Source organism: Myiozetetes cayanensis, unplaced genomic scaffold, assembly GCF_022539395.1.
Source record: "Myiozetetes cayanensis isolate MyiCay16 unplaced genomic scaffold, myiCay2020 scf10, whole genome shotgun sequence".
Taxonomy (NCBI): domain Eukaryota; kingdom Metazoa; phylum Chordata; class Aves; order Passeriformes; family Tyrannidae; genus Myiozetetes; species Myiozetetes cayanensis.
The window spans coordinates 3,613,751-3,641,355 of NW_026086605.1; the positions used below are offsets into that span (position 1 = coordinate 3,613,751).

A 27,605-nucleotide genomic window follows, 5' to 3' on the forward strand; every position below is an offset into this window, starting at 1 on the left:
ACAACGTTTGGGGAGGGGTGATGCCGTCAGGGGGGCTCAGAAAAGCCAGCAGTCAGAGGAGGGGGCCACCCAACCCAGCATCAAAACCAGCAGCTGTGCAATGTGGTATTTTCATCTCTTCCAGCCTCAGCTGGCAGTGTTGGAGGAGTCAGTGTTACGCTGACCCCACGCTTCATTTCCTGCTGGCAGAAGCATTTTGGAGAGGTCCTGGGGCTTGGTAGCCATTAATTCTGTCAGCGTTGAGGACAAGAGAGATGCTGGTCATTGCATGGAGGAACCCAGCCTCTTTAGGCCTGACATTTCCATAGAGCAATTCGTTAATGGATTTTACTCCATTTTTATAATGGATTTTTGTCTCAAGTCCTCACAAATGCCTCACATGTCCCTGAAGGGACTCAGGCTCCTGCATCCTTTTATAGTTGTGTTGTGACTTGTCACTGTCGTGCCTCATGACTTTCTTTAAGAGTGCATTCAAAGACCTCAGTGCATTTTCCCGTTTAATTTTTCTTTTCCCTTTGTTTTTAATACCCTGTCTCACATTTTCTTTAGCTCCCTCTCTCTTTTTCTCCTTTCTGTCCTCCCCCCTGCATTCTTTTGCTGTGACAAACCTGCTGATGCATGTTTAGAGCAGCGGCAGCAGCCACGCTGTGCTCACCATCTGGGACAGGCGGATCCTGCAGCCTCATGGAGCCTCCAGATCCATACTGAGTGCACATGCTGGATTACTGCCACCCCATCTTCTCCCAGTTTTCCATTTTTCTCCATGTGTGTTGCCTTTCTGTTGGCCGCAGACTCCTTCCCCTGCTCAGTGTCTGCTCAGCTGAGGAAAGTTTCTAAGATTCCCTGATCATATGGCTCAAACTCTTCAGCTGGGAAGTGCTATCCTGATGGATTTACTCTGTCATCCCCCTCCCCTGCTCCATGTGGAACCAGAGAGAAAGCACAAAGAATATGGAGCATGTGGAAGCTTTCGATCCGAGTGCTCCCCACTTTGAACCTTTTTCTTTTTTGCTGTTGATATACATTTCAAAGCGAGGAGGTAACAACTCAGAAGAGGCTTTTGGCATATTTCTGGACAGTTTATCTGAGCTGTATTTATTTATTCTCTATCTCTCCTAGCTATTTTGTCCCTAAACAGTCACACACACAGTCTGACTCTTTGGAGAGCTGCGAGGGGACTCTTGCTGGACCCATGCACAGACACAGAGCTTTAGCTGTAGAACAATAGACTTGCTTAGGCTGGAAAAACCCTCTGAAATCTTGGAGTTCAACTGTTCCCCCAGCACTGCCAAGGCCACCACTAACCCATGTCACCAATGCCACATCCACATGGCTTTTAAATTCCTCCAGGAATGTGACTCCACCACTGCTCTGGGCAGCTGTGCCAGGGCTTGACAACTCCTTCCATGTAGAAATTTTTCGTCCTATCCAACCTAAACCTCCCCTGGAGAAACTTGAGGCCATTTCCTCTTGTCCTGTCACTTGTCATTTGGAAAAAGACTGATGCCCATCTGGCTCCAAGCTCTTTTCAAGGAGTTGTAGAGATGGAGAAGCTCCCATCGAGCCTCCTTTTCTCCAGGCTGAGCCCCCACAGCTGTCCATGGCATGGGTTGGGAATAGATGGTCTTTCAGGTCCTTTCCAATGCAAACCATTCAGTGGTTCCATGATTATGGCTTCTCTGACCTCATCCTCGCCCGGAGAGAGGGGACAGTGATCTAGCTACAGCTGAATATTTTTTATGTTTCAAACTAAAATGGGAAAAGGAGCCACAAGGATGAGATTTACTGGGTGTGAAGGCTGAGGCTGACTCAGAGACAGGATGGGAAAAGGGTAACAAATCAGTCAGCCATTTAAAATATCCTGTTCTCAATATCTCCAAAACATGTTCCTCCTTTATATTTTTGTGCATGTCTATTCCTCACCTTCACTGAAGTGTCTCACTTCAGTTGCAAACCTTCCTCGCTCCTGAAAACACAGAATAAAGCAGGATTTGGGGAGGGAGTTGTGCATATTCAAAGTTCAGCTAGTGAGAAATAACCATCTGGTGAGCACGTACATCCCTGCTCCTGGATAAGCCGAGGATGAATCTCCTAATGGGAGCCGGTGCTCTGTCTGAGAGTGAGGAGTTACCAGGGTAAAGAGAATTACATAAGAGCGAGATCTGCACTTAGACATCGCTAACTAGATGTAATCTTTGCACTCAGGCTGAGGTAATTCTGCTGCAGCATAAAAAAAAAAAACAAACAAAAACCCAAAAACACTCCATGCCAGCAGAAAATAATTCGCTGTCTGGCTTTTTGCTTACCTGAAGCACAATTTTGTTTCACGGAGTCCCCCCACCAGGTATTGCTCACAAAACGCTCCTGTGAAATGTTTTGACGCCTGCTTTCTAATTATAGCTCTGGGTACCATTTGCTCGGGTATAACCGGGGTGAATCAGAACAGAAACGTCAGGGAGGGTTGAGGGAAAAAGCCTTTTATTGACAGCGAGCAGCAGGACAGAAGAAAACAGGGAGTCCTGTGAGGGAGTGCGGCGCAAAGGGCTCGTGTTTGAACGGAGACGGCGGCAATTCGCCATCGGATTATTCCGAAAAAATCCTAAACTTCTTATAAATTCTTCACAGAAAAGGAAGGCAATTTCCCAGCCCTCTGCCAGGAGGCTGACACCTTGGAGGCACAAAGGGCTCCAGCTTGATAAGGAGTGGGAAAAAGGGGTGTTTCTTAGCTGGGTCCATGGACATTCCTGCAAAATCGCATCGTGAAAAGCAAGCACGTTGCTTGGTTTTCATCAAATCTGTGAGGTCTGAGAGGGAAATTTGCTGTCAGTTCTTTCTTGTTCTAGAGGAACTAGGAGAGAGGGGATCAGACTCAGGGTGGCCGAGGAAGTTAGAGGAGCGGGGATTTATGACGTTTGAGAAGTGGGGAAAAAAGAAAGCTGGAACACATGCATGTGCAAATGATATTTTTAGCTGTGAGTGAAGGCTCATGGTTCTGCTGTGGGTTTATTCTGAGGTGCACAGGGCAGTTGCACAACTCTGTGTGAAGGCACACGATCTCCAAGGCCTGAGTGAATCCAGCTCTGCAAAGGAAAAGTTCCCAAAATAACACATTTAGCTGTCAAATGAGAATGACTGTTCCAAATCCTTTACCAGGGAGTGAAAATCTCTCCTGAAACTGGTGGAATGAAAGAAAAATTTTGGGTGCAACATAGGAAATTAGTACTTGCCTACAACTTTTGCTACCTCTAATAAAAATAGAATTATCTTTCTGACATTTAAAAACCAAAAAGATGATCAAACACCTAGTCTGTGGAGAACTCAGTTATCAAGTCATGTAGATTTTGATTTCTCTCCAAATTAGAAGTCTGAAAGCTCTGATTGGATAAAACACATGTGTAAATATCAATGTTCTAAAACGCTGAAAGGTCATTCCCATTGTATTTTATTGTTTAAGTCTAGAACAAATGGCAAACTCCGGCAAGGAAAACCTGGAGGGAGATGCCAGCAGCAGACATAAGATCTTTGGCTTCAAGGAATAAAGTCACCAACATTAAAAAGGCCTGGTAATTTGGAGATGCAGCCAGGATTCGCTTTTAAAAGTGACCATGGTAAATATTTTCAGATTCAATTTTACCACGTGTTCACTTTTGAATACTATCCAGGGACCTGTTTCACTACTCTGCTTCTGTTCTGCAGGACAACTGTTCAGAGATTCAAATGACTTGAAATCATGGAATTCTCTGAATATTTTTTCAGTTGGTGATGTTTTTGTCTTCCCTATGCAACAAAAGCCTCAAATAATGCAAACTGAGCTTCATTAAAGCTCTTTTCTGTGTTGTGAAGGTACATTACACACTCCTAATGTGCTGCAGTGCACTGTGTTTTGTCTAAAATATGTTTCCATGATCACCAAATGGTTTTCTAGCAGTTTTAGGAAATATTCTGGAAGAATTTGAAGGGATGTTTTCCTCCAAATTACATATTCCTGCCCATTGCAGGGGGGTTGGAACTAGATGATCTTTAGGGTCTTTTCCAACCCAAACCATTCTTTGAGTCTGTGATATTCCTTGTATTTTCAGACCTTGTTATGCAGTCTAATCTGTAACAATTATTTCTGGAAATTTCCCATTGTTGTACAGTTGTGGCAGCATTTAGGATTTATCCCAACAGCTCTTCCATCACCTTGCCTGGCTGCCAAGAGCAAGGGATACGTTTTCTGAATGATTTCTAAGCATACAGATGGGACAATTCCTTCAGATAAAGAATATATAATATTTGTGATTTATCCAAGTCTATCCAAGAAAAAAAAAGTAAAGTTGTCTCCCTGATTTCCATAGCTGCATTTTGAGAAATGCACCAACTTTTTTCAGTAGAGTTGGAAAGAGAATTTAGGAAATAACTAGTCTGGGAGAAACAAATCACATTACCTTCCCCATGCAATGGTTCTTGATGTTTATAGGGAACTAATTTAATTGCAAATGAAGACAAATTTCTATTTCAGTCTCCATAAGTAATTACATTTTCTTTGTCCTGACTCCAGTTCTAGTTGTTTGTCTGCTGGACAAAGGGATTTTTTTCTAGCACTGCTCTTCTGGAACATCCCAGGTGCTTTTCTTTTATGCTGTTTGAGAAAGAAGACATGGATCCAGCTGGTCCAGGATGAGTTTCCCAGTGCAACTCCAAGCTTGAGGTGTTAGCTAACAGAGTCCCACCCCCCCATCACCATGTCTGGGAATGGGGAATAAAACCATGGAAATAAAAAAGTGCTAAAACATCTGAGAAAACCTGAAATAAGAAGTGGGAACTGGAGTGGGGAAAAAAAAAATTCAGGTACCTCATGATGTAAAACCCATGAGAGGAAAGCAAAGATGTGGGCAAATACACTTTTTCTGTCAGTGAGCCTGCAAGAGCAGCTCGAGGAAGATGCAGACTTGCAGTTTTTGAGTAGAAAACAACAACAACAACAACAAAAATTGCATAGCCATCACGAGGGCCAAACCCAAGGGCTGGTGGAGCAGTTGTTGCTGGTCTTTTCCTTCCAGAAGAGGAATGGGCTTGCAGCGTGTTGGCTGCTGCTTGGATGAGTCCACCAGGGTGGACATCCTGAATTTCAAAGACTGTACACTCAACATGCCAAATAGAGGAAACATCGACAGTTTACTCCACAGAAGCACAGCATCATTTCAGTTGGAAAAGACCTCTGAGGCCATTGAATACAACACCACCTTATCAACAAGACCATGGCACTGAGTGCCACGTCCAGTCTTGCCTTAAATGCCTCCAGGGATGGGGACTCCACCAGGGCAGCCCCTTCCAATGTCCAATCACCCTGCGAAGAAATTCCTCCTAATGCCCAACCTAAACAGCCCCTGGCACAGCTAAAAGGCTGTGTCCTCCATTTCTTACCAGTGCTCAGGGAAATATTTTGCTACGGAAGAACTGAAGGAACCAGTGGGAATCCAGCAAGGGCTGGGAGACGCACAGCCCAGGTGTGAGACCTTCTGTCACGATTTTCACTTTATTTCTCTTTATTCTCCGTATTTATCGCACGCAGGAAAAGTTTCCCGTCGGGACAGTGGATCTCAGGCTAGCAGTGGCAGGATTGAGAGGACATCGTCTTGAGCTGCACCAGGGGAGGTTTAGGCTGGACATTAAGGAAGAATTTATTCACAGAAAGCGTGACTAGGCACTGGAAGGGGCTGCCCATGGAGGTGCTGAAGGATTAAAGACTGGACGTGGCATTTGGTGCTGGGTGTTGGGTCATGGGTTGGACTCGATGATCTCAGGGGTCTTTTACAACCGAGTGGATTCTGTTCTGAGACCAGCTGACACAAAGCAGTGCTCTCCATGCCTGGCCGCGAGCCATCATAAGGGGTTTTTTGGAGGGATTATTCCCACTGGAAACGTTTATATCCATACAGCACCCACTGCGATGGACGCTGAGCCGAGGCGGGGGGGGACGCCCTCGTTCCCTCTGCTAACACGCGTTACCGCGCGTGGCCCGGGCACACGTTTGGCTCGGGGAGGGCCGCGTGGCGCCGAGGGAAGCGCCGGGATGTGCGGGAAGGGATCTGGAATACCCAGGAACGCCCAGGAACGCCCGGGAATGCCCGGGAATGCCCAGGCAGGGCAGTGCAGGACCCCCACCTTGAGGGTCCCCGGGGGGACCCGCCCTGAGGGGCCGGCGCGGGCGGCGCCCCCTGGCGGCCGGCGCCCCGCGGCAGCGATGACATCACCGCTCTGCGCAAAGAGCCGCCCGCCGGTTGGCGGAGGGCGGCTGCGGCGCGGCCAATGGGCGGCTGCGCAGGGCGGCAGGCGGCGCTGACGCGCGGCTCGGCCGTGCGGGGGTTTATTTTGCTTTGGGCCGCTCCGGCCGCCGCCATTAGAGCAGCGCGGGCACGGCCTCCCCCGCCGCGCCGAGTGGGAGCGCCCGCGCCCGCGGCAGCCGCGGCGCCTCGGGAGAGACCATGTCGTGAGCGGGGGAAGCGCGGAGGAGGGGCGGCGCGGGGCGCAGGCGGCTCCAGGCGCTGCGAGCGTGTTCCCGAGGGACGGATCCAACCGGAGAGGTAAAGCCCCTGTGCACGCCCTGCCTTCTTCGGGCGGCGCTGCGGGGCGGGGGAGGGACGGGGGCGAGCGGAGCCGGCCCCGGCGGGGACCCCTGGGGGAGGCGGTGGGGAGGCGGCCGCGCATCCCGCTGGGAGCCGCGTCCCGCTTGGAAGCGCTGGCGAGGGAGGGCGGCCCGACACCGCCGCCGTGCAGAGCCGCGGAGCTCGGGGTTTTCGCCCCTCCGGGCTGCGGAGCCTCGGGGTGCCCGGTGAGATCGCGCCCGTGCCGCCCCCCTCCCGGCTGGCCTTGATTCCCTTCGGGATGTGCCCGTGTGGATGTGCGCGCCCCGCGGCGGGGAGCAGGTGATGGGAGCGATGGGCTGCGGGTTTCGGGCGGCAGAACTTCCACGGCGTCGCTCGCCCTGGAAGTGTCCAAGGCCGGGTTAGTGGAAGGTGTCCCTGCCCGTGGCAGGGGGTGGGACTGGGTGGGCTTTGAGGTCCCGTCCAGCCCAAAGCGCTCCGCGATTCATCCTGTGGTTCTGTCATCGCGCGTTGTCGAGGCTTTGTCAGGAGGAAAGAACCGTGCGGGAAGTATTTCGGGATTTGAGCCCGTGTTTGTGAATCGGAGTTTAAACAAAAATCGGAAAAGTTGGATTAAGGAGCGAGGCGAAGCTCGGTAATCCGCGCTCCCCAGCGCCCTTCTGTCTGCCCTCCCAGCCCCGGACTGCAGCAGCTTCCCGGCAGGAGGAGATAAACTCGTCTGCGGAGGTCAGGGAAGTGTCTGTGAGCCCTCTGGATGTGCCTGTGAATCCTCCCTCGGCGGTGACAGGGGTCATTCCTCCCGGCCCTCGGTCACCCGTCCCCGCAGCAGGCACCGCTCCCTGGGGAGCAGCGGATGGGAGAAGGGATGGGATACGATCCATCCCGGTGTCCTGCACGGCCCGGCTGCTGAGAACTTTCTGCTGCCACGGGGACTTTTCAGCCACGGCAATAATGACAACTTTTTCTGGAATTCTTGGGGGTTGGTGTAGCAAACAAACGCTGTTTTTTAGCCGGGCTTTGTGCTGTGCCTGAACAGTCTCTGCTCACCAGCTGCTGCTGTGTCACAAGTGGTGGGGCTGCCATGTGAGTCCGGGGCATTGATACCTTTGTTGATGCAAAAATTGAAAGGTGAGATGTCTTCTGTGTGGCAGCTCCCTCCTTTCTCTTCTTAAAGCTCATTCTGGTGCGAGCAGAACCTTTTAGCTGTAGTTCAGGAGAGATCTGCTGTACTTAGTTTTTGTTTTGCCTTCTGCTTGTCTGGTCTTTGGTGGCTGCCAAGAGCTTTGTGAAGCTCATTTCTTTACCCCCCCACCCCGCTGCTTTTTTTTCAGTGGTTACTCAGAGAAGGGGAAACAGGTGAGAGCAGCAGGAGCTGTTCTGGAGCTCTTTTATTGGCCCCCTTCTGAAGGGCAGGCTGAGTTGGTGTCTCAGCATGTGGAGTCTGGCATGGCACGAATAAAAGATCACCTCTGGTTTAAGTCTGTCACAGCATTCAAAGGGAATAGAGCGTTTTAGATGCGTTGTGTTTCGTGGGATCTGTGAAACTCTTAATTATGTGGTGTAATTCTCTTGAAGGAAAAAGAAATGACTGCCTTTACTTTTCCTTACGCTGCTTAAGCGAGGACAGGCAGGTGGGAGTGACCAGCGAGGCCATAACCTGTTCTTGTGGAGTTGTGTCCATTTGCATTTGCTCTCAGAAGTGTAATTACAAATATTAATTTAATTGGAATGCTGAGCGGCATAAAAGCATCAGCGGGATTCATCACAGAAGCATGGCTTTAATTGGAGACTAGTTAAGAGTGCAGAGTTGGTCAGGGGGACGTTTTCAGTCTGAGTTAGCCTTGTGTGTGACCCCTCTAATTCGTGTTGTTGGACATGTGAATTCCTCAGGGACGGGAATTCCCACCCGTCTTTGGTGCCCTCTGCAAGAGGGACCTGTAAATAAGTCAGAGGTGTAAGTAGGAAATACTTTGCTGATTGAACGGTTGGTTATTTTTAATACAGTCAACCAAATAATCAAATGTTCTCTCAGGCACTCTAAAGTGAGATTTACTGGCTCCTTCATGGGGTATTAACTTGGTGTCAGCCTTTCTCTTTCCAGCTTCCCTTTGCCTTATCAGTTTTGCACTCAGACTGTGCATAACTCCGGATCAATACATTCTTTATCATGATGTGCTCCCTACTAATCACAGCAGAGCATTTAAACTGCTGCTGCCAGTTCTCTTCATAATCTCATTCCCCTTCCTCCCCCCAAAAATTTGAAGACTGGATTATTTTGGGGCTGTTCAAAATTGATGTCAACAAGTAATCCTCATTTTAACTGCGTGAGTTATGATGCACGGTCTCCTGGTACTAAAATGGAACTAAACTTTAGTTTGGCAGCTGAAAATGGCTGGCTTAGCTGTAACAGAGTTCTTAATTTTTTGGTTTTTTTTTTTCAAGTAGTACTACAAATGAAGGGGAAAAATTGGAAAGACAATTTTCTTTCAACACAGCTGACAAAGAGTTCACCACTTCACTTGTCAAATGGCAGAGCTTGGTAAAATCAGTGAAAAAACAGAGATAATTATAACTTTGTAATGTCAGTTGAATGGAAGTCGTTATACCTTAAAAAGGAAACGTCTTGTCTTCAAATTAAGATCTCAAACATTCAGAATTCAGACGCTTTTCTGGTACCTTTTCGTAGCATTTCTGTCGTAGCTGCCATTGTTTGATCTTGCACAGAGTTGTGACTGTGCTCACTTTTGCACCATCAGCGCCTGGGAGGCAGCTTCTCACACCTCTGCAGTTATTTCTGTTGGGATTTTCTTGAAGTGCAAGATTAACAATGATCTCTGTAGTGTTTACGAGTTAATTTACTTTAAAAGAAGGGCTGTGGCATGTCAGTAACAATTTTGAGAACACATTAATCTATAACAATACAGATGATTTTGTATTTCCCTCTTTCCTAGCATGGCCAAGTGTTCAGAAGCTCTGTGGTCAAACTGGAGTTGTATCCACCTGGAGTTTTTAAAAACTACTTTTTTTTCCTGTGCCTCTGTGGTATTCATGCAGAAGCTCATTTTGTTGGAGAGTAGAGAGAGGAGAAAGTGTGGAGGGAGTGGAACAAAGTGATGTTTGAAGAGGGAACTGTCTTTAAGAGGGGGCTGACACGAAGACTTAGGTTCAATAAAGAAGGAAAAGTAGCTTTTTAAAAGGAACATGGGAGGGAAATGTATTGGAAGGAGTGGTAGTGGCTGGTATGTGCAGAACATCTTGCCTAGGAAGCAGCCAAATTTGCAGCCCTTTTGCATTTTCTACTATACAGGAGATAAAATAAAGTTGGCATTTTTCCCGTTGGTTATTTGAATTTGTCCTGATATAATCTGTTCTGCTTGTTCTTAAAACAGGGATACTACTGCATAGTTTGGGGTTTTTTGTTGTTATTTCTAGTAAGTGATGTTTTATTTGGGTTACATTTGCCTTTGTTCCTGTAATCAAACGTGAAGGTTTGAAAATGCTCGCTGTAATTCTTTGAGTTTGATTTGACTCAGCATCTAGTTCTGAGTAGTTGTTTTTGATAAAACAGAAAAAGTTGTGGGTTAGTGAGGAGTTTACAGGCACTAAGAAAGTTCTGTGAGTTATGATGTCTAGATATTGAGGAGCTAGTGTTCCTCAGAACCATGATTTATGTGACTCTGGAAAAAAAAATAAACTTGAGTGGTTTGGTTTGGTGTTTTTGTTTGTTTTTTTGGGTTTTTTTTAGTGGATTAGAACTGTTTTGATCAAGTAATCTTTTAGTGGGTTTAAGTTACACCCACCTTTATAGGTCCACTCCTTTGAAAACCATGTGGCTCTTGGTGCAGAGGCAGGTGAATATCTGGGAAGAGGAACAACTGCCATAAATCTCTCAAACGTGTATAATTCCAGCAAAAAAGTAGGGAATTTGCTTTGTGGTGGTGATTGTTGGTTTATGAGAGAATCCTGATTCTTGTGGCCGTGAGGACTGTGAGTGCATTGTGTGAGCCCTGACTTGCACTTTTCTCAGGCTGATGGGCTTGAAAGTATTCCTTGTGTCCCCATTCATCTTCCCAGTATCTGAGCAGGGATTGAGTAGAGACAGCTGGCATATTCATTCCTTGCTTTATCTGAATAGTCCCCTGGAACAGCTTCACTCTGCAGGTCATACTTTCAAGGAGTGTTGAGTGTATACTCATGTTTTTTAATAGTTCAACTGCCCTGGTAAGTCAGGAGTACTTGGAATTGTCGTTTACACCTTCTGTCAGATGGGCCTGTGGTTTAGCTTATACCTGCAAAGGCTTTCCCTCGCTAGGTGCCTGTTGAGAAGCTCATTTTTATCTTGCTGAAGGGCTGGGAGGGTCTGCTGGACTCTTTGCTTTTATTTTTGACCTCTGCGTTACTGTTTAGCTTGGCAAGGACAAAAATAAGTGTCACCTCCTGGCTTTTAAAGGGTTTATTTAAAGAAGATTGTTCAGTGTTGCCTCTAGTAGAAAGTTACTCCCGCCCCCAGAAACTATTTTTACTGTTTTACTCTGAAACTTTCTAGCAGTGCAGAGTTTCTTGCAGTGGTTAACTCAGGGGTTGTTGAATATGTATTATGAACAAAATAGAAATTACTAATCATAAGGTTTAATAAAAAGTGATTTAAGAAAAGAGAACTGGTGTTGCTCCATCTCTAAAAGGAGTTTAAATTGGTTTTCCATGTGGTATTTGACAGTAGTTCTTTGCACTGTGTTAAGCAGTAGTGCACACAGTAGTGGATTTTCTGTGCTGTAATAATAGCATTTTTGCTCCTTTTTTTAACTCTTCCTCTCTTTTTGGTACCTTATCTAGTAGCCAGTATCTTAGGAAGAGCTGGATAAAAAGAGCATGGCTTGTTCTGCTCACTGGAACTGGGATTGGTCTTTTAAGTGTATGGCCAAATGCGTGTACCAAAACTGTACTTGAAAGTGCCTTGCCATGTATTAGGAATAAACTCCCCAGCAGTGGATGCTGAGTGTGTGTTTCCATGTGTGTTTCCACGTTTCCTTTAGAGGGCAGGTGGTTTTCCTCCACCAAATGGTGACTCTCTGTGTCGTAGCCGTGCTCTAATTTATGGCCAGCCAGCACTGAGGAGGTCCAGGGGATAATTACTGGAAAATGGACAAGTTGAGACTTGTAATGTTCCTGTTGTTGGACAGGTTGAAGTGTTTTAAAGTTTTGATGTCTGAGTCCACAGCGTGGTTCCAGTCAGAGCGTGACATCTGGTTTTCCTCCCCTCGTGTGTGAGGATGGCTGAGAGCTAAACAAAAACGGGTCTCGTGTTTTAGGCACAGTCTAAACACAGATAAACTGTTTTTGTGTTTGACCTCACTTTTTTACAAAGAAACATCTTGTTCAACTTCTGTACTTTGTCCAAGGCTAATGTCTTTCTAAAAATGAAGTTTTAACAGTTCTGTTGTGTTTTATAGTATGTTTGTTACCGTAGCTCTTGAGTCAGTGTTCATCTGCTGCTGACTGTTCATGGTCAGATTCATTAAATGCTGCTGGCTGTAGTTATGCAAATGTTCTATCATAGCTCATTATTTTAAGTCACTTTTTGCTTGGTTTTTGATTAGTGTTGTGTGGGAGATGTTGTGCATTATGTAACTGTTGATCTGCTTACCCTTGTTTGCCCAAATGGTATTGGTTTCTAAGCAGTCAGTCGTATTTAGTCTGTCCTAATGTGTAGTAACATCTCATCTGGATAGTTACTCACTTCTAATTGAGTTTAAAACAAAACAGAAAAACAACCCTGAGAAAGAAAGAAAGACTGAACTGCAGGCTGCTGCTACTGGGGTTTTATAGGCTATTTTCAGCAGTTAAGATTTTCTGAGGGTTTAGTCACAAATTTAATAGAGCTGTATGGGGTTTGACCCGTTTGAGATGAGTAACAGATAACGTGGAAACGTGTACTTTGCAGTTTACACAGCAGGGTTAACTCTAGTGGGTAAGAGCACAAAAATGCACAGAGGGGTAAACACTAAAATGAAAAAGGACAGCAGGAAGAGTGAATGTTTACTGCTCTCAGATATCTCTTAATTCTGTGTTGTGTTTTCAGCTTTTGCCGAAGAGACTGTTTACATCAAATTTCAGACCTGATTGTAAAATTCATTGTCAGTCTTGTATTTCAGATGTCTCCAAAGATCTGTAGCCTCCTGAGCGTTTGGCTTCTTACTGCATAGAACATTTGCAAAATTGGGCATCCTCTTGCATTAAAACTGCATGTAAATTCTCTTGCTTATGAAAAGCCAGCAGTTGAATTGGAAGTGTGAGGAGAATATTGAAAAGAAAGCTGATACCAAATCAGCATAATTTTTCTGAATGCCAAAAATACCTAATAAAGTAGCCTTAAGATGCTTTAAAATGAGATGACTCCATAAATCAAAATGAAAACAATCTGTTATTAATTGTGTGTAAATGAAGCCTGTCAGAATTCACCCAATGAACAGACCTCTGAACGTTTTCAAAAGTTAATACTTATCTTCTCAGACTTTTTTTGGTTAATAGAACTGCGTTTCTTGCAGTGTGTTTCTTTGACCAAGTCTCCTGGATTTTACCTCAGTGCCCACTTCCGAGAGTAGATAAGAAGTTGTGTGGAATGAGGGAGGTCACACCTGAAATTGTTGACAGCCCAGACTGTGAAAACTGAAGAAAAAGTTAAAACTCATGTAACCTACTAGGCTGTAAACAGCTACTCAGTTATAACTAAAATGTTTTCCATTCTTCTTTTGTTGCTGTAGTTTGTAGATTGTGTTGTGATTTACATGGCAACGATTTGGTCTTTAAGAGAGTTGGGAACTGGATGATACCTCTCTGGAGACAGCAGTGTTCTCCCTGTTATCCCTGTTAGCAGGAGTGGAGGAGCAGCTCTGGTGCTCAGGAGAGCAGAGGTGATCCCTGTGTGTTTGGAGCAGTGCAGGTGCCGGGATGAGGATGGGGAGGGTAATGCAGTTTAACAGAAGCCTCCATCTCCCATCCCAGCTCTCGTGCCTGTGTTTGGTAGCAAAGGGGTTTCTGCATTTTGTGACTGCTGCAGTCTGGGAGCGGTTCCTCTGCCTGCTCTGCAAACAGCCAGCTGATGTTCTGGGGAGAAAAGCAAAATTTCCCCCACCTCGTAGAGCAGCTCGCAGAAAATGACTTCAGTGCTCTTTTCCTGAGATAACAGAGTGCTTTCTCCTTTTTGCCGATCTGTTTGGGGCAGAATCCTTTCAGTTTTGAAGAACTGTCCTAACAAGTAAAGCTGAGTATGCTTGCTTGTGAAATTCCTTGCTTCAGTGTATTCAGGCTAATACAGAAAATGCTTCTACATGTGTTACTTTGCAGTAATCTTTCCAGTCCTTGTTATAATATATAGATATTGCCCCTCCTGCAAAGCTTCCGGATTCAGTGCTGATCTGATTTGGTTGTCCCATTGACAAGGTCAGCGTTCTTAATTTTATTAAAATTAATTTGCACAGACAACAGTGGAGCTTATTGTTCGTTCCCTTCAAATCACTGAAGCCCAGGTTCAAGTTTCTGTTTTTAATATAATGATCTGTTGAGGCTTATGCTGAATTCTGGAAAAAGCTCTCATCCAAGAGGAGTGAGTAGTTGAAGGCAGAGTAACTAAGTTTAGTAAGTTAAGAGAACAAATGGTAAAATTCCACCTTGGAAAGAATTAGGCAAGGATGTGAGAAAGGTGTTACTCTGCTTGTGAACTGATGAGTTAATTGATTTTGGATTTGGTTATAGAGATCTCTGTCTTGCAGGACAAGATGCTTCTGTTATTTTGTTCCTCTGGAAAGTTGCTTCAGTATTTTTAAAATAAATAAACCAACCTGGCTTTCTCTTTGGAGCAGCCTAAGAGAGGCAGCTGTGTGTGGGGAAGGAGGATGGATCTTCTTGTTTTTCAGGTGTTGCTGAAGGCTGAAGTTGGCACCTGAGCTTTCTTTTCCCTATAAATGCAGAAGCGTTAGCTTTGGTCCAGAATTTGTACATGTAAACAAAAAGAGTTTAAGGTGGGAGCACTGATTTGATGGGTGTAATTACACAAGGTTTCAGCCAGCACAGATGCCAGCACCGTCCCAGCAAAAAAATCCGTAGTGTAGACCAGTCTAAATCAGCATCTGGCTTGTTTACAGGGAAGGGTTTGATGAAGTGGAGCTCCATATTGTTCCTTGTTGGAGCCAAAGGAAAACATTTTCTGGGCACAGTGAATAATTAAATTGAGGGGAGTGTAAAATATCCTGTCATAAAAGTGGTATTTGAGAACTTCATTGTTTCTTCCCAATTTCTGTGAGCCCTTTTGCATTTTCCCATGCACCTACAAAGAAGAATAGTCTTAAAAGTTGAAACGAAGCAAAAGACAAATTTCTAATTGTTCTAAGTGACCTTTTCCCACTTACTTTATTTAGTAAAAGGCTGGCCTGATAAGGTTTTGATTTTTTGTTTGTTTGTTTGTTCCTTATTTATCAGAACTTAACATTCTTGTCTCTTCAGTGTAGTGAGTTGCCATACTAGTCTGTCCAGAAGGTATTTAGTGCACTGTCTAAACTGATCAATTGGAACTTGTTTGAAGTTCTGTGGGTTTTAATTTCTTGTCAGCTCATGCTTTTTGGACTTTAAAACATGCACCTGCACTTCACAGTCACTGTGTTGCTATTTCTCTGTCAGAGGAGTTACTCCATGATTCAGCTTCTCCTCTGTGAAGAATCTAAAATAACAAGTTAACTTGAAAACAGGGTCAGAGAAGTAATTGGGAAAAAATGTAATAAGCTTCAGACTGCTCAGTGGCTGGGTGGTGATGCTGTATCAGCAGTAAATCGCAGGATCATAAAATCACAGAATGGTTTGGGTTAGAAGGACCCAATAAGGACCTTAAAGCTCATCTCGTTCCCCCCCTGCCATGGGCAGGGACACCTTCCACTATCCCAGGTTGCTCCAAACCCTGTCCAACCTGGTCTTGGGCACTTCCAGGGATGGGGCAGCCACAGCTTCTCTGAGCAAACCTGTGCCACGACCTCCCCACCCTCACAGGGAAGGATTGCTTCCTAACATTAATCTAAACCTACTCTCTGTGAGTGTGAAGCCATTTTGCCATGTCCTGTCACTATAGTTCCTGATGAAAACAAATTTGGGTGGGTCTGTGGGATGCAGTTGGGGATCAGACAGAGCCCTAACAGTAAAAAAAAAACCAAAAAACCAATCCATGAAAGTGCTGAATTTCCTTGCCGTAGTGGGTGTTGGCAGAGCTGTCAGGGAAGAGAAATTGCATTGCTCCATTGAGCCTTTTTATATTCTTTACTTCATAATAACCCGAGGCCTTGTGTTAGGAGGTGGTGAGCTCATATCTCAGAGGCTTTCAAAGCTGCAGAGACTCACCCTCTCTGAGAATTATGTCTGAAAGCATCTGCTCTTTAAGGGGCACAGAGGATAATTGCAGCTAAAAACCTAATCTTGTGATATATGTGAAAGCTTTGCTGTGGCGCAGGATGTCCTGAGCTCTTCAGTTTGTGAAGTGGTGTCTCAGTACTTGTTGAGATTGGTTTTGCAGCCAGCTGCTTTCCAGCTTGAGCTGCAGTCTCCTTTCTCAGTCTCAGTATCACTTAAACAGATGATGCCTCGTTTCCTTACCCCATCCCAAATGCGTGTTGGGATTTGTCTGAAATGGGAACTATTTAAGACTTCACAAAGTAGGGCAGGTGACAGACCATCTACAGTTCCAGGTACCGTGTCGTACGGGTCTCTTTGGAAGCGTCACCTGCTCAAACCATACAGCTTCTGCTCCGGCAGGAGTTATTCTCAAGCACTGGAATTTTGGAACAGCCACTTCCCGGTGGTCCTTGGTGGCATAATTTTTGGTGGCAGTGGGCAGGTGCATGGGCAGTGTGTACTGCCTTCTCTTTAATGGAAAGCATGTTCAACTCCCTTATGTTTTTAACTAGAAAACTTTAATTCCTCAGAAAACTCTACTGTTCCTAGAGAGAATAAGCTTATTAAGAAAGTGATTAAGAACCTTATTTTGGGAGTTGGGGGGGAAAAAACCTTCACCAAACTGAACAGATAAACCTAGTGTCTACTATGCTCATATAGGAGGTGTTTTGGCAAAGCTTTAGTTTATCTGTAGAGTAGAGAAACCCTTTTTTCCTTAAAGTTCCCAAAAAGCCTTCTTTATGATGTCACCTTTTGTAAAACCAAGTTGACTTTGTATTCTCCTGTATACATGTATGTATTTTTCACTTACTTTATTACAGATGCAGGGATCCTTGTAGGATCCTGCTCCTTTTTCTCATTCTGCATGGGCAGGGGCATCTCTGAGGAATGGTGGAGGGGGAGCAGTAGGAAGTCTGATTGCCTTCTCAGCCCATTCCTCAGCCTGGCACAGTTTTATAACGTATAGGTGGGAGTGCAGTGCTCTGCAGGCTGTTCAAACAAGCGATGTTGGAACCCGAGCTTTATGGGAAAGCTTTCTGTGTGCTCCCGATTGCTCATCTGTTTTCACAGAGCATAAATATGGATCACTCCGAAAAGGATAGTCCTGCCCTGCCCCCTGGCCCGGCCATGCGATAGCCCCTCATTCATGAGGCCACCTGATCTGGTGAATAGATCAGCGGAGCTGCTGGAAAAATCCCGTGTGTGTGCCTGGAGTCCTCAGAAGGAGGCAGTAGGAATAAGGGTGGCAAATTGGACGTTTGGCTATGCCTGGTAGGGCAAGGTGTGTGCGAAGGCATTGCCGTGAAGAAGGTACTAACTTGTAAAACATTTAATCATCGGGGAACAGGTATAACTAATTTTTAGTTTGATGTGTCTAGTTTTGAGTTGAATCCTGTTGTGTAACTTCTGGGGTTTTGTTTACTGGGCTCTTGGTGTTCTGTAGGCAGAGAGAGTTGCGATATGATGAATAAGAAATGACAGTCTGATGTGACAAATTAATATTTTAATCAGTTTTGCATGCTTTAAACAGCACATCGTTGAGCCTTATATATTGGGTAACTATTCTGTGGTAAGGGAGGAAATACTGTATGCATTTGCCTGTTTGTCCTTTATCTACCTGCCTCACCCTTTCCCTCTATTATGCTCTCTACACAAAGATTTTTTTTTGCCTTTCCCATCCTAAGTTGCAGATTGCAGTAAGAGTGTTCATGGATATTTTGTTGTGGGCTTGATGTTGCTTGGATGTGCTTCTTTCACTTCAGCAGGTTGGTCACTTGTGTGGTGACTGGTTCTTTATAAATACTGGTTTGTTTTAACCAATCTCTCTTAGTCTCAGGAGGTCATGACTGGGTTTAACTGAGTAAATTGGGATCAGAATAGGTGTGGCATTTAATAATTAACTTTCTGGTTACTCAGGTCCAGTAGGAAACCTATAATGACTCTGTTTTTATTTTGTTTACAGGAATAGTTATCTGCTTAGTCTCATCCTTCATATTTGGCAATCTGAGGAAAAGGTCTGAGCCAGCATGAAGACAGAATCCCCTCTTCATTAGAGAAAAAGTGAGTTGGAATTGGGTTGAAATCTGAATTTGTAGAATGAAAATACCACATTAGCCTGCCAACACACACACAGCTTGTGCTTGCTTTCAAGTGGTATTTTCACTTCCTAACACTACTTTTATGGGTGATGTCCAGTCAAGGCCTAGTCTTGGTTAAGCAAGGGTATAAAATTTTCAAGTACATGCATTTTATGTAAACTCTTACACCCTCCTTTTCCGAAAGAATTGCTTACCCACTGTGTAACTGCCCATCTGATACACTCCTTCCTTCCAAATCTAGGGAGGTCTATTACAAGACCTTACAGGATCTCTAAACTTTGTGTTTCTTTTCTTGTACCCCTGTATTCATGCTGAGTTTTGTTTTAATAATTTAATATTTGTGGCTTGTTTCTGTAGCTGTGCTGGTCTCTTCTCCAGTGTTCTCAGTGCTTAATGTGTACCTGTTTTCTGAATTTATTTGGAAGCCTCTGTGCAAATTTGAGGAATCCCACAAATGTGAGCCTGAGGGTGTTTTTTATCCTCATTTCTGCACTAGGAAATCCTGAATTCTGCATGCAAAATGCTGTTAATCCAAGCCTTATCCTTTTCATGGCGGTTGTAATAGTATCCATAGAAAAGATTGCCTGTTTGCCCAGCCTGATTTTTGTATCATCTGGGTTAAATCTCATTTTATTTTTGGTTTGAAGCAGCTCCCGTGCAGGCCCTGTGTACTAACGGTGTGTTGTGGCTCCTCAGCTTTCTGCCCGACGCAGCTCATTTCAAGAAGTGCACGATGACAGAGCGTGGGATTAAATGGGCTTGTGAGTATTGTACATATGAAAACTGGCCCTCTGCAATCAAGTGCACCATGTGTCGTGCCCAGAGGCCCAGTGGAACGATCATCACGGAAGATCCGTTCAAAAGTGGCTCCAGTGACATCGGCAGAGACTGGGATCCCACGAGCACCGAAGGAGGGAGCAGCCCTTTGATATGCCCGGATTCCAGTGCAAGACCGAGGGTTAAATCATCCTACAGCATGGAAAGTGCAAATAAATGGTCGTGCCACATGTGCACGTACTTGAACTGGCCCAGGGCCATCAGGTGCACTCAGTGCTTGTCTCAGCGTAGGACCAGGAGTCCCACGGAGTCCCCTCAGTCTTCGGGGTCCGGCTCCCGGCCCGTCCCCTTTGCCGTCGATCCGTGCGAGGAGTACAATGACAGAAACAAACTGAACACAAGGGCTCAGCACTGGACTTGTTCTGTCTGTACGTACGAAAACTGGGCCAAGGCCAGGAAATGCGTTGTGTGTGACCACCCCAGGCCCAACAACATCGAAGCAATAGAACTGGCAGACACAGAAGAGGCTTCTTCCATCATCAATGAGCAGGACAGGGCTCGGTGGAGGGGCAGCTGTAGTAGTGGAAATAGCCAAAGAAGATCTCCACCCACAACCAAACGCGAATCCGATGTGAAAATGGACTTCCAGAGGATTGAATTGGCCGGAGCTGTTGGCAGCAAGGAGGAACTTGAAGTTGACTTCAAAAAGCTAAAGCAAATAAAAAATAGAATGAAAAAGACTGACTGGCTGTTCCTAAATGCGTGTGTCGGTAAGTTGTTTTCCTGCTGCCTTCTACTGTTTTTGCCTGTGGTTAAAGTATTTTGGGAGAATGAAGAATTCAAACAGGAGCTTGGCATTTGATTTCAGACACGTTTTTTTTTTTAATCTCTGCATTTCCATTTTAAAAAGTAAGCCAAATGTAGAAGTTCCTGAAATAGCACCTGCTGAGAGAAGCTGTGGAGTTCATCCATAATCTGAACAGGGTTAGACGTGTTTCCCAAGTGTGCTTGGACTTTTTTGACCTTTCATAGAAATGGATATCCTTGTAACCAAATCCTGGTTTTCCGTGTAATTGTTAAAAGGTGGAAAAATTACAAGGGCCAGTCTACAGAGCACTAATGTATATAGTACTGTAAAAAATGCCATTACTGGGTAATTAAAATTACTCTTCTTTTTGCTATGGCAAGCTATGCTTGTAGAGTTAGCAGCTGCAGCTTGGGAGTATTTGTAAACAGTGCAGAGCTCGCAACAGTACAAGATGCTCTGTCAGATGTTAAAAATAACACCAAAATATGTAGCTCCAAGAAACTGCGTGTGTAATACTGACCTTGAAAGTAATAATGTTGTATTAATACAGCTACTGTGTTGTAAATGTTTACCAGGCTTTCTGAAAGTATTTCAGCACTCAACTGCTTCAAAAACATTCAAATACCAGTTTTGTTTCGTATTTTAGCGTTTTCCTAAGGAAATGCAGGGTAATTCTCCCAGTGCTGTTAAAGAACAGAGACCTTGTGAGTTAACTTTTGTGCTGTAGCTTCCCAGAAGCAGATATCCCGTGCCCCGGCACACGAGCAGGTTCAGCACTTGAAATACACAACTATTTTTAGAGTAAAACACTTCATATGAAACTCTGGCTCTACTAGTATGTCTCCTGCTGTTTCTTAATGTTTCACAAAGTCACTGCGTGGTGGTTGTAATTGAAAAGCTAATTTGTGGAGCTGCTTCATTTAATATCTTAGATCAGGTCTAAATGTTTTTATGGGTATCCTGTGTTTGGTTTCTCTGAGATTATAAGCCAGTTTATTTTTGTGTTGTGTGAATAGTTAGACAAGCACATTTCCTTTTGAAAATAGATGTCTCAGTATCTCCTGGTATCTTTAGGTCCTTACGTGCTGGTTTTTTTTTTCTTCTGAAATAAAGAAGTTGAAATTCCCTGTGATATTTTGTAAGTTATAGAATACCAAGGAACAGTTGTTGTAGGTCATTCCTGTTCCATGACAATAGTCTAACATCTTGCCCTCTGATAGCAGTTATAATAAATATTAGGGGATTTTTTTCCTCTGGTTTCTGAAAAGTGATTTCTTTTTTCACTATTTCATTGTTACTTAAAATATTTCACACTTGCAGATTTAATCCGTGGGAAGGGTTGTGTTCATATTTAAGAACATGGTTTTGCGAGTGTTTAATGTTGCTTGTGACTGTGTAGTCACACCTGAAACTCAAAACTGTGTTCATCAAGTTTTGTAAGGCAGTAGTGGTTTGGCTCTTGTTTTAAGGGATCTTGGTGAGAATACCAGAATGCAGGTGGAGTTGTGTGCTGATTGTTGCTGTTCTGCTGAAAGATTTCATGGATTCCTTTCTCTAACCTAAACAGTCACTATACTTCTTAACTGAGAGGGTAAAAAAACAGCAGCTAAAGCTGTTAATTCTGAAATGGAAGGTGGGTAATTTGATTTGGTGTATCCCAGGTGTCATGTTTTTCCAAATAAAATCCCTGGAATAACCTTAGGAAGATTGATGGAAGCTCCACAGACTCTTTTGTGGTTGTGTCTGGTTGTCTCGCAGAGTATATTGGAAAGATACACCAATCTAGCCAGTAACTTTTAAAGAAATAAGACAAATTTATGTCACACCAAGGCCACCAACGTACTTCAAACAATTTAACTGTCAGTTGGACAATTTTGCCCCAAGTATCTGTTCTTACCATTGAAATCAGCTGCATTATTGTGACTCAGTGAGTTCTGTTCTGTTTGTTTGCCAGCTGGAGCTCTTGGGAGCTTTAAACTTGAACACTTGTCAGTCCTTAGCCAAGCAAAACTATAAAATAGGACGAGTTCGTGTAAAATGTCAAGTCAGTTTGTGAACACTGGTGACCAAGAGTTTGTGTGTTACCCTTCCCCAGCTGACAGATTGTGCCTTGTTAGGATTTGGGAACTTCAGGCCACACACTTCCAAGTCTGAGCTGAATCAGTCGTGGAGGGTCTGTTTGCTTTGAGTTTGTCTCATGTAGGAGAGATGTTAACTTTTTAACTTCAACTTTTAAAGTCAACCCTGAAGTTAAAAATAAAGATGAGAGGAGCAGGAGTAGGAGGAATTCTTGGCAGAGTGGTTATTTTCTTTTCTCTTAGAAGATATTATCTGTCAGAAGGTACCGAGGAAAACGTCTGATACTTTAGGACAGCTGTTGGGTTGAACTCCCTCTTCACATCTTGACTGTAGTACAAATTCTTTTTACTAGATTTTATATTTAATGTCAAGTTCCATTAGAAACACGTAGCAGGCTGCTCTTTTCCACATCTGTTCCTTTTAGCTGAAACATGGGGATAGATGTGTATTTTTTGTAGATTTAAGAAGGTGCCTATATGTGTGGGTTTGTACTTTATTTTTTGTTCTGTTGAAGACACCCATTGTTGCTTTACCCACCTCAGTAAATAAACATGTAATCAAGGCCTCTATTCCTTGCACATCCAGGCTGTACAAAATGTGATGAGTGCAACTCAGCATGAATAGTTTCCCTGATGGCTGGTTTTCTTTCCAAATCAGAAGGATTAGTGGCATGCCCCCATTCCAACTCTGCCACTAAATGTACTTGAACATTTTTTTTTTTAATTGACTTGTCTTTGAAGCAGTGGATGTATCTGCCGAGTGATTCTTTGCCAAAAGGATGAGATTTTGAACTGATTCATTTGGTTAAAATTTATTAAAATCCAGGCAGAAGAGGTAGTAAGTGGGGCTGCTGGGTAACAGGGCCTCCTGCAAATGCACTGAGGAATTACAGGTGGTTTCTACAAGAACACCAATGTTTTCTACCATAGTGGCCTAGAACAAGGCTAACATGAAGTCCAAGGTGACTGATTTCTTGGGGAAGGGGGTAACTAATGTACATTTAAAATTAAGCTCTGTTATGTTTTGTATAACTCATGGTATCGATGGCAGAGGCTGTCAGAGAGTCTTGGTGGCCTGTGGGGCCTAAAGGAATGTGATGTGCAAGAACCAAGCGTTGCTGTGGGCCTGGTGAAGCTGCTTCCAGCTGGCTGTGGATTTAAGGAGTACAAGTGGATGAGGATGATTGTGACTATGAGACCTCTCTAGCAGAGTTCACTTGGGGCCTACACTTCAGAAATCTCTGGAGCTTCCACTCTGCTGGCACTCAGGACTGGGTTGACAGTGTTTGCTGCAGGGCACTGCTGGGGATTCTTGGGTTGTGAGTTCAACTCCTGTGCTTAAACTGTAGCCCAGAGATGAAAAGTAAACTGCATTTCTTCTCTTTTTCCTTCTTCCTCCACCTGTTTATTGTTGGTGCGAGAAGAGTGTGCTCTTCTCCTTCGGTTCAGGTCAGTAAGGTGGGTTCTGCTGTCACAGGCCAGACTCCCCTGTGGGGATGGTGCCTCCCAGATCAAGTAGGCACACATTCTTCTTAGCTCTGTGAAAAGAACAACTAAGAGTGTGTTTCTTAAACAAATCCAAAGTATTTAGAGCAATCTGTAATGAATCTTGTTCCGCAGTGCATCCATAAAAGGACTGTTAGTTCATTCCTAGTATTCCTGCATATGTCTGCTTAGTTTTTCCTTTGTTGACTACTTTATCTCTCTCACAGGGTTTCTTTTTTCCCCATCAGCTCTCTGAAATAGTGCCAGTTGTGTTACCCACGCCTTCAGAAACCCTGCCCTGTCCAGACACTGGTATGGAGTTGGCTGGGAAGTGTCTGGAGGGGTGGAGGCAACTCCTGCTGTGTCTGTTCAGTGCCTTTGGCTCCTCACTGAGTATTATTAAAAAAGGCAGCCTGAAGGGAGTGACATAATCAAGGTGCTTTCAGCTGGCACTGCCACCTGAAGTAGTCCTAGATGCCCATTTCTGTCCTACTGGGATGTAGGAAAGTGAGGTTTGATTAGGAGATGTTTTTGTGGGGGCGTTTTGTTTGTTGGCTTTGCTGGTTTAGTAAGCCCAGACTGGCTTCCTCATCACATCCATGGTGGAGCTAAACCTCGATGGGGCTGTTTATGCTGTGATAAGGGAGTGGGGAGTGTTGGGGTTGGGAACAAGCTGCTGGAGGAGGGGAAGGGTCATGCACCTTTCCTTGCTGGTATCAGTCTAGGCTTGAAGTGTTTGGGGAAGTGCAGCATGAATTACTCACTGCGAGGGGATCACCTGCCAGGCTGGCCTTGGCTGGATATGGCAGACAGGGCCTGCTGGGATGGTTTGGAGGGGAAGGGTCCCTGCTGTGAGCTGTACAGCCTGGCCTCCTTCCCCTGTTCCTTTCACCTGGGTGAAAAATCTTGTTGTATATGTCATCTGTGCCTTATAAATCTGTTCTGTCATAAATGCTTGACATTTGTGTGTGTGTCCTTTCAGAGCAGGGAAAACTCTGCATGCCTTACTCCTTGGTAGAAAAATCTGAATTCCTGAACCACGCTTTATTTTGGTCTTCTGACTACTTTTTTTAAACACTCTGGGGTGTTTTATGCTAAACATAATCGACTAAATGATAAAGTTAAAACCAGTTGTTTAAATTTGTCTTAGAAGCACTGGTGGTTAACTTTAATAATGAAATGATTTTCCACTGTCCAACCTCCCTTCAGGTTGCAAACCCTGCAAGCAGCAAAGGGGTGTGGGTACCTCTGACAGATTGGAGAGGGGATAAGGACATCTTTAAACAGTTGTTCTGTTTATGTCCTGCTCTGTCTTGTAATGATACATTCAAAACATTCTGCATGGACTGTATGTAGGTAAGAGCTGTTTGCATGGAATAAAGAATAGGCAATAGTCATCTGTTGGATGGCTTCAGCTTTAAGGTGCATGTCTTCTTGGAAGTATTTGCTTCTTTTTTAAGGGGATGCAAGTTGCTGGGCATGAAGAATTATATAAATCTAGTGTAGAGGAGGTTCTGTCTCAAAGTGTCATTACCTGGAGAGTGATCTGCCTTTGTTTGTGTGCTGATACTGGCAGGGTAGGCCCTGGAAATGAAAAAAAAAAAAGAGAAGGAACAGAAGGGTGTGGTTGGAGGCCCATAAAGGTTTTCCAGTCAACCTCTCTTTTGACTTGATGTGTCATATTTTCTTGCAAAGCAGTTCCTCCTCCAGGAGGAGAAATTCTTTTCAGGCTGAAATTATGGGGCTTTTATTATCAGTAAAACTTTCTTTATGGCCACCTGGTGTGCCCCTGGTGAAGAGCTGGAAGAGACTGAGGGCTGAGTCAGCTCCAGAGAACGCCACAGCTGGTGTGCTCAAACCTCAGCTCCTCTGCATTCTGCATTAAAGGAGCACTGAGATTCTCAACAGGTGTCAGAATTGGGTTTTAGGGGGTCAGTTGATCAACCTCTCTACTTTTTGGCACTTAAACAAATTTCAGGATCAGTCTGTAGAGCAGTAAATCAGAGCATGTATATGATGCAGACTGTTTGCAGTTTTATCTGTAGCAGAAGAGAAGCAGCACAGGCCTCTGTTTGTGCACTGGTCTGTGTTACAGAGGGATCTGTCTCGATTTCTGACTTCTAAAATGTATCATTTGGTTGTTTGAGAGATTTACCTTCTCTTACCAAGCAGCTCAAGGGATTGTCCCACATAGAGGCACAGTGACCTCCTTAAGATGAAGTGTTTCCTTTTGCAGTCTGCTCAGATGGGAGAACACGTTTTTTACTGTGGCAAGGCTGCCTCCTCAAATCAGAGAAATCCCTGATCCAGGAGGTTGTTCTGCAGAACTGCATCAGTCTGCTTGAAAGAATTTCCCTGCTTCATTTGCAGGTTGTGCCAGCCAGTGCTCCAGAACTATCAGAAAGATAGTGAAGTAAATAAAGGCTGCTGCTGAAGTATTTTCCTTGGAAACTTTTATATCTGGCTCTTCTGAAGTCACTGGGGCTGTGTGATTAGGGCAAATGGGAATTGGTTTTCTAGATATGCTTGTAAGCTGCATATTTTCCGAGTTTGTTTAACTGCATTAAACCCTCTAAATATTTACATGTTCTAAAGAATAAACTTAATGGCACCTTAAGCTGAATTCTGGGCTAATTTAATGTGAGCAAAGGCAATATTGGTAAATAAAGAAGGTTTTTAGTAGGATCAGGATGGCACAAATAGTTGTTACTGGTTGATTAATCTTTTTAAAATTTAGTCTTTTTAAATTGCCTTCTTAATCTCTGACATCATCAAACATATACTGAGATTGTAAATTCCTGGTCTGTGCTATTTGTAAGTGGCAGGACTTTACTAGAAGAAGGAAAAACAGCTGCTGGTGCTGTGGAAATCTTCCAATAAGAGGAAATGCCTGGATTGCAAAGTGGGAACACAGTTGAACCTGTAGATGCAGTATTCTGACTTACAGTTGTATTTTCTCATGACTTGGGTGCAGCACTTGGCATTCTGTCCCCTCAGGATACCAGACTACAGTCACAGTTTTTGCATTAAGCCAAACAATTTTTTTTTTTTTTTTTTTTGGGGGGGGGAGGGGTCACACAGAGCCTGGTGCATCTTCAGATAAAACACCAGAGGAACATTTCTGGAGTTCCACTTTAAAGGAAAGCTGTGGCTGCCGTGGATCGGGAGTGGGCACTGAGTCATCAGGATGTGTTTGCAGTTGTGTAGCTCCTGTAGCTGCCCAGAGCTGTGCCCTCGGAAGGCTTGAGCTGCTGGAAGCTCCTGGGTGCTCTGGGAACAATCTTAAGGCAAATGCCACTCTTCCTTTTGACATTTGAACAGTCTGGGGAATGCTGTGGGTGTTGGAGGGGAATAATCCAGCTGGCAGGGCACGGGATCAGAGGCTGCTTGTGAAAGTAATCAGGCACTTCTGCATTGGGAAATGTAGTGAATTGTAACATCAGTAAATACTTCTGTAATATTTCTTGTAAACAGTGGTTTGTTAAGCCCTGGTTAAATAGGCTTTAATGAATTGGAGGCTCTCACTCATCCCACAGAAATCAAAGCCTTTGTAGGAATGTGCCTCCTGTTGTCAATAAATGCATATTCAGGTCTCATTTTTGGAGTGGTGGTAAAGAAGTTAGGAATTACAGGCAGTTCTTAGGAGTATTTCATGTGTGCAAGTTTACTCCGTAGTTTTGGGGCAAGATTTATGTTTTCTAGCTCAGATTTCTGACAATCTGCCTGTTATTAGTGTATTTTGTGTTCAAAAATGTACTTGGATTGTAGGGACTGGCACTCTAAGCAGGGTGGCACCTGATGAGCTGTCAGGAATTTTCCTGTTCTTCTGAAGTGGCTACAGTGAAGTAGATACTTGGTAGAATGGATAAAGAGAAATGTTGAATTTTTTTTTTTTTTTTTGCTGTGGCTCAGAGGGGCCAGAGAGGTTTGTGATGCCCACAAGAATATCAGCCCTGCAGCAGTGATGCTCTGGGTGCTTGGGTCAGTGTTTCAGTGCAGGGAAGTACCAGACATCAGTACCATACATTTATTATCTCTTTTTTTTAAAACAAGGCTTAGAAGATACACAGATTTTACCTGTTTTGTGGTAATAATTGATCTTTAGCTTAAACTTTGTTGGCAAAGTTTAGAAATGTACTTTTAAACTGGCAGCTCGAATAACAATTTTACTAATTAATTCTAGGACATGGGGTTTTTAGGAATGTCTAGTATTGCAAGACGTGGGAATAAACTTCAAGAACTGGCAGTGCTGCACAGAGCACACAGCACTGATTTGGATCCTTGTTGTAGCTTGTAGTAGTGCTTGACAGAGCCAAACCTCACATGACCACCTCTGCAT

General features: G+C 44.2%; 1 protein-coding gene across 1 annotated transcript in view; it reads left to right on the plus strand.

Moving 5' to 3' along the window:
- The first annotated feature begins 6,489 nt into the window (after positions 1 to 6,489).
- ZRANB1 (zinc finger RANBP2-type containing 1) overlaps positions 6,490 to 27,605 on the plus strand; it is a 41,729-nt gene continuing 20,613 nt past the window's right edge. The window contains exons 1-3 of the mRNA XM_050305349.1: positions 6,490 to 6,566; positions 17,983 to 18,080; positions 18,815 to 19,665. Of these exons, the coding sequence (XP_050161306.1) occupies positions 18,852 to 19,665 (814 nt within the window). The 5' untranslated portion in view covers positions 6,490 to 6,566; positions 17,983 to 18,080; positions 18,815 to 18,851. The remainder of the gene's footprint in view (positions 6,567 to 17,982; positions 18,081 to 18,814; positions 19,666 to 27,605) is intronic.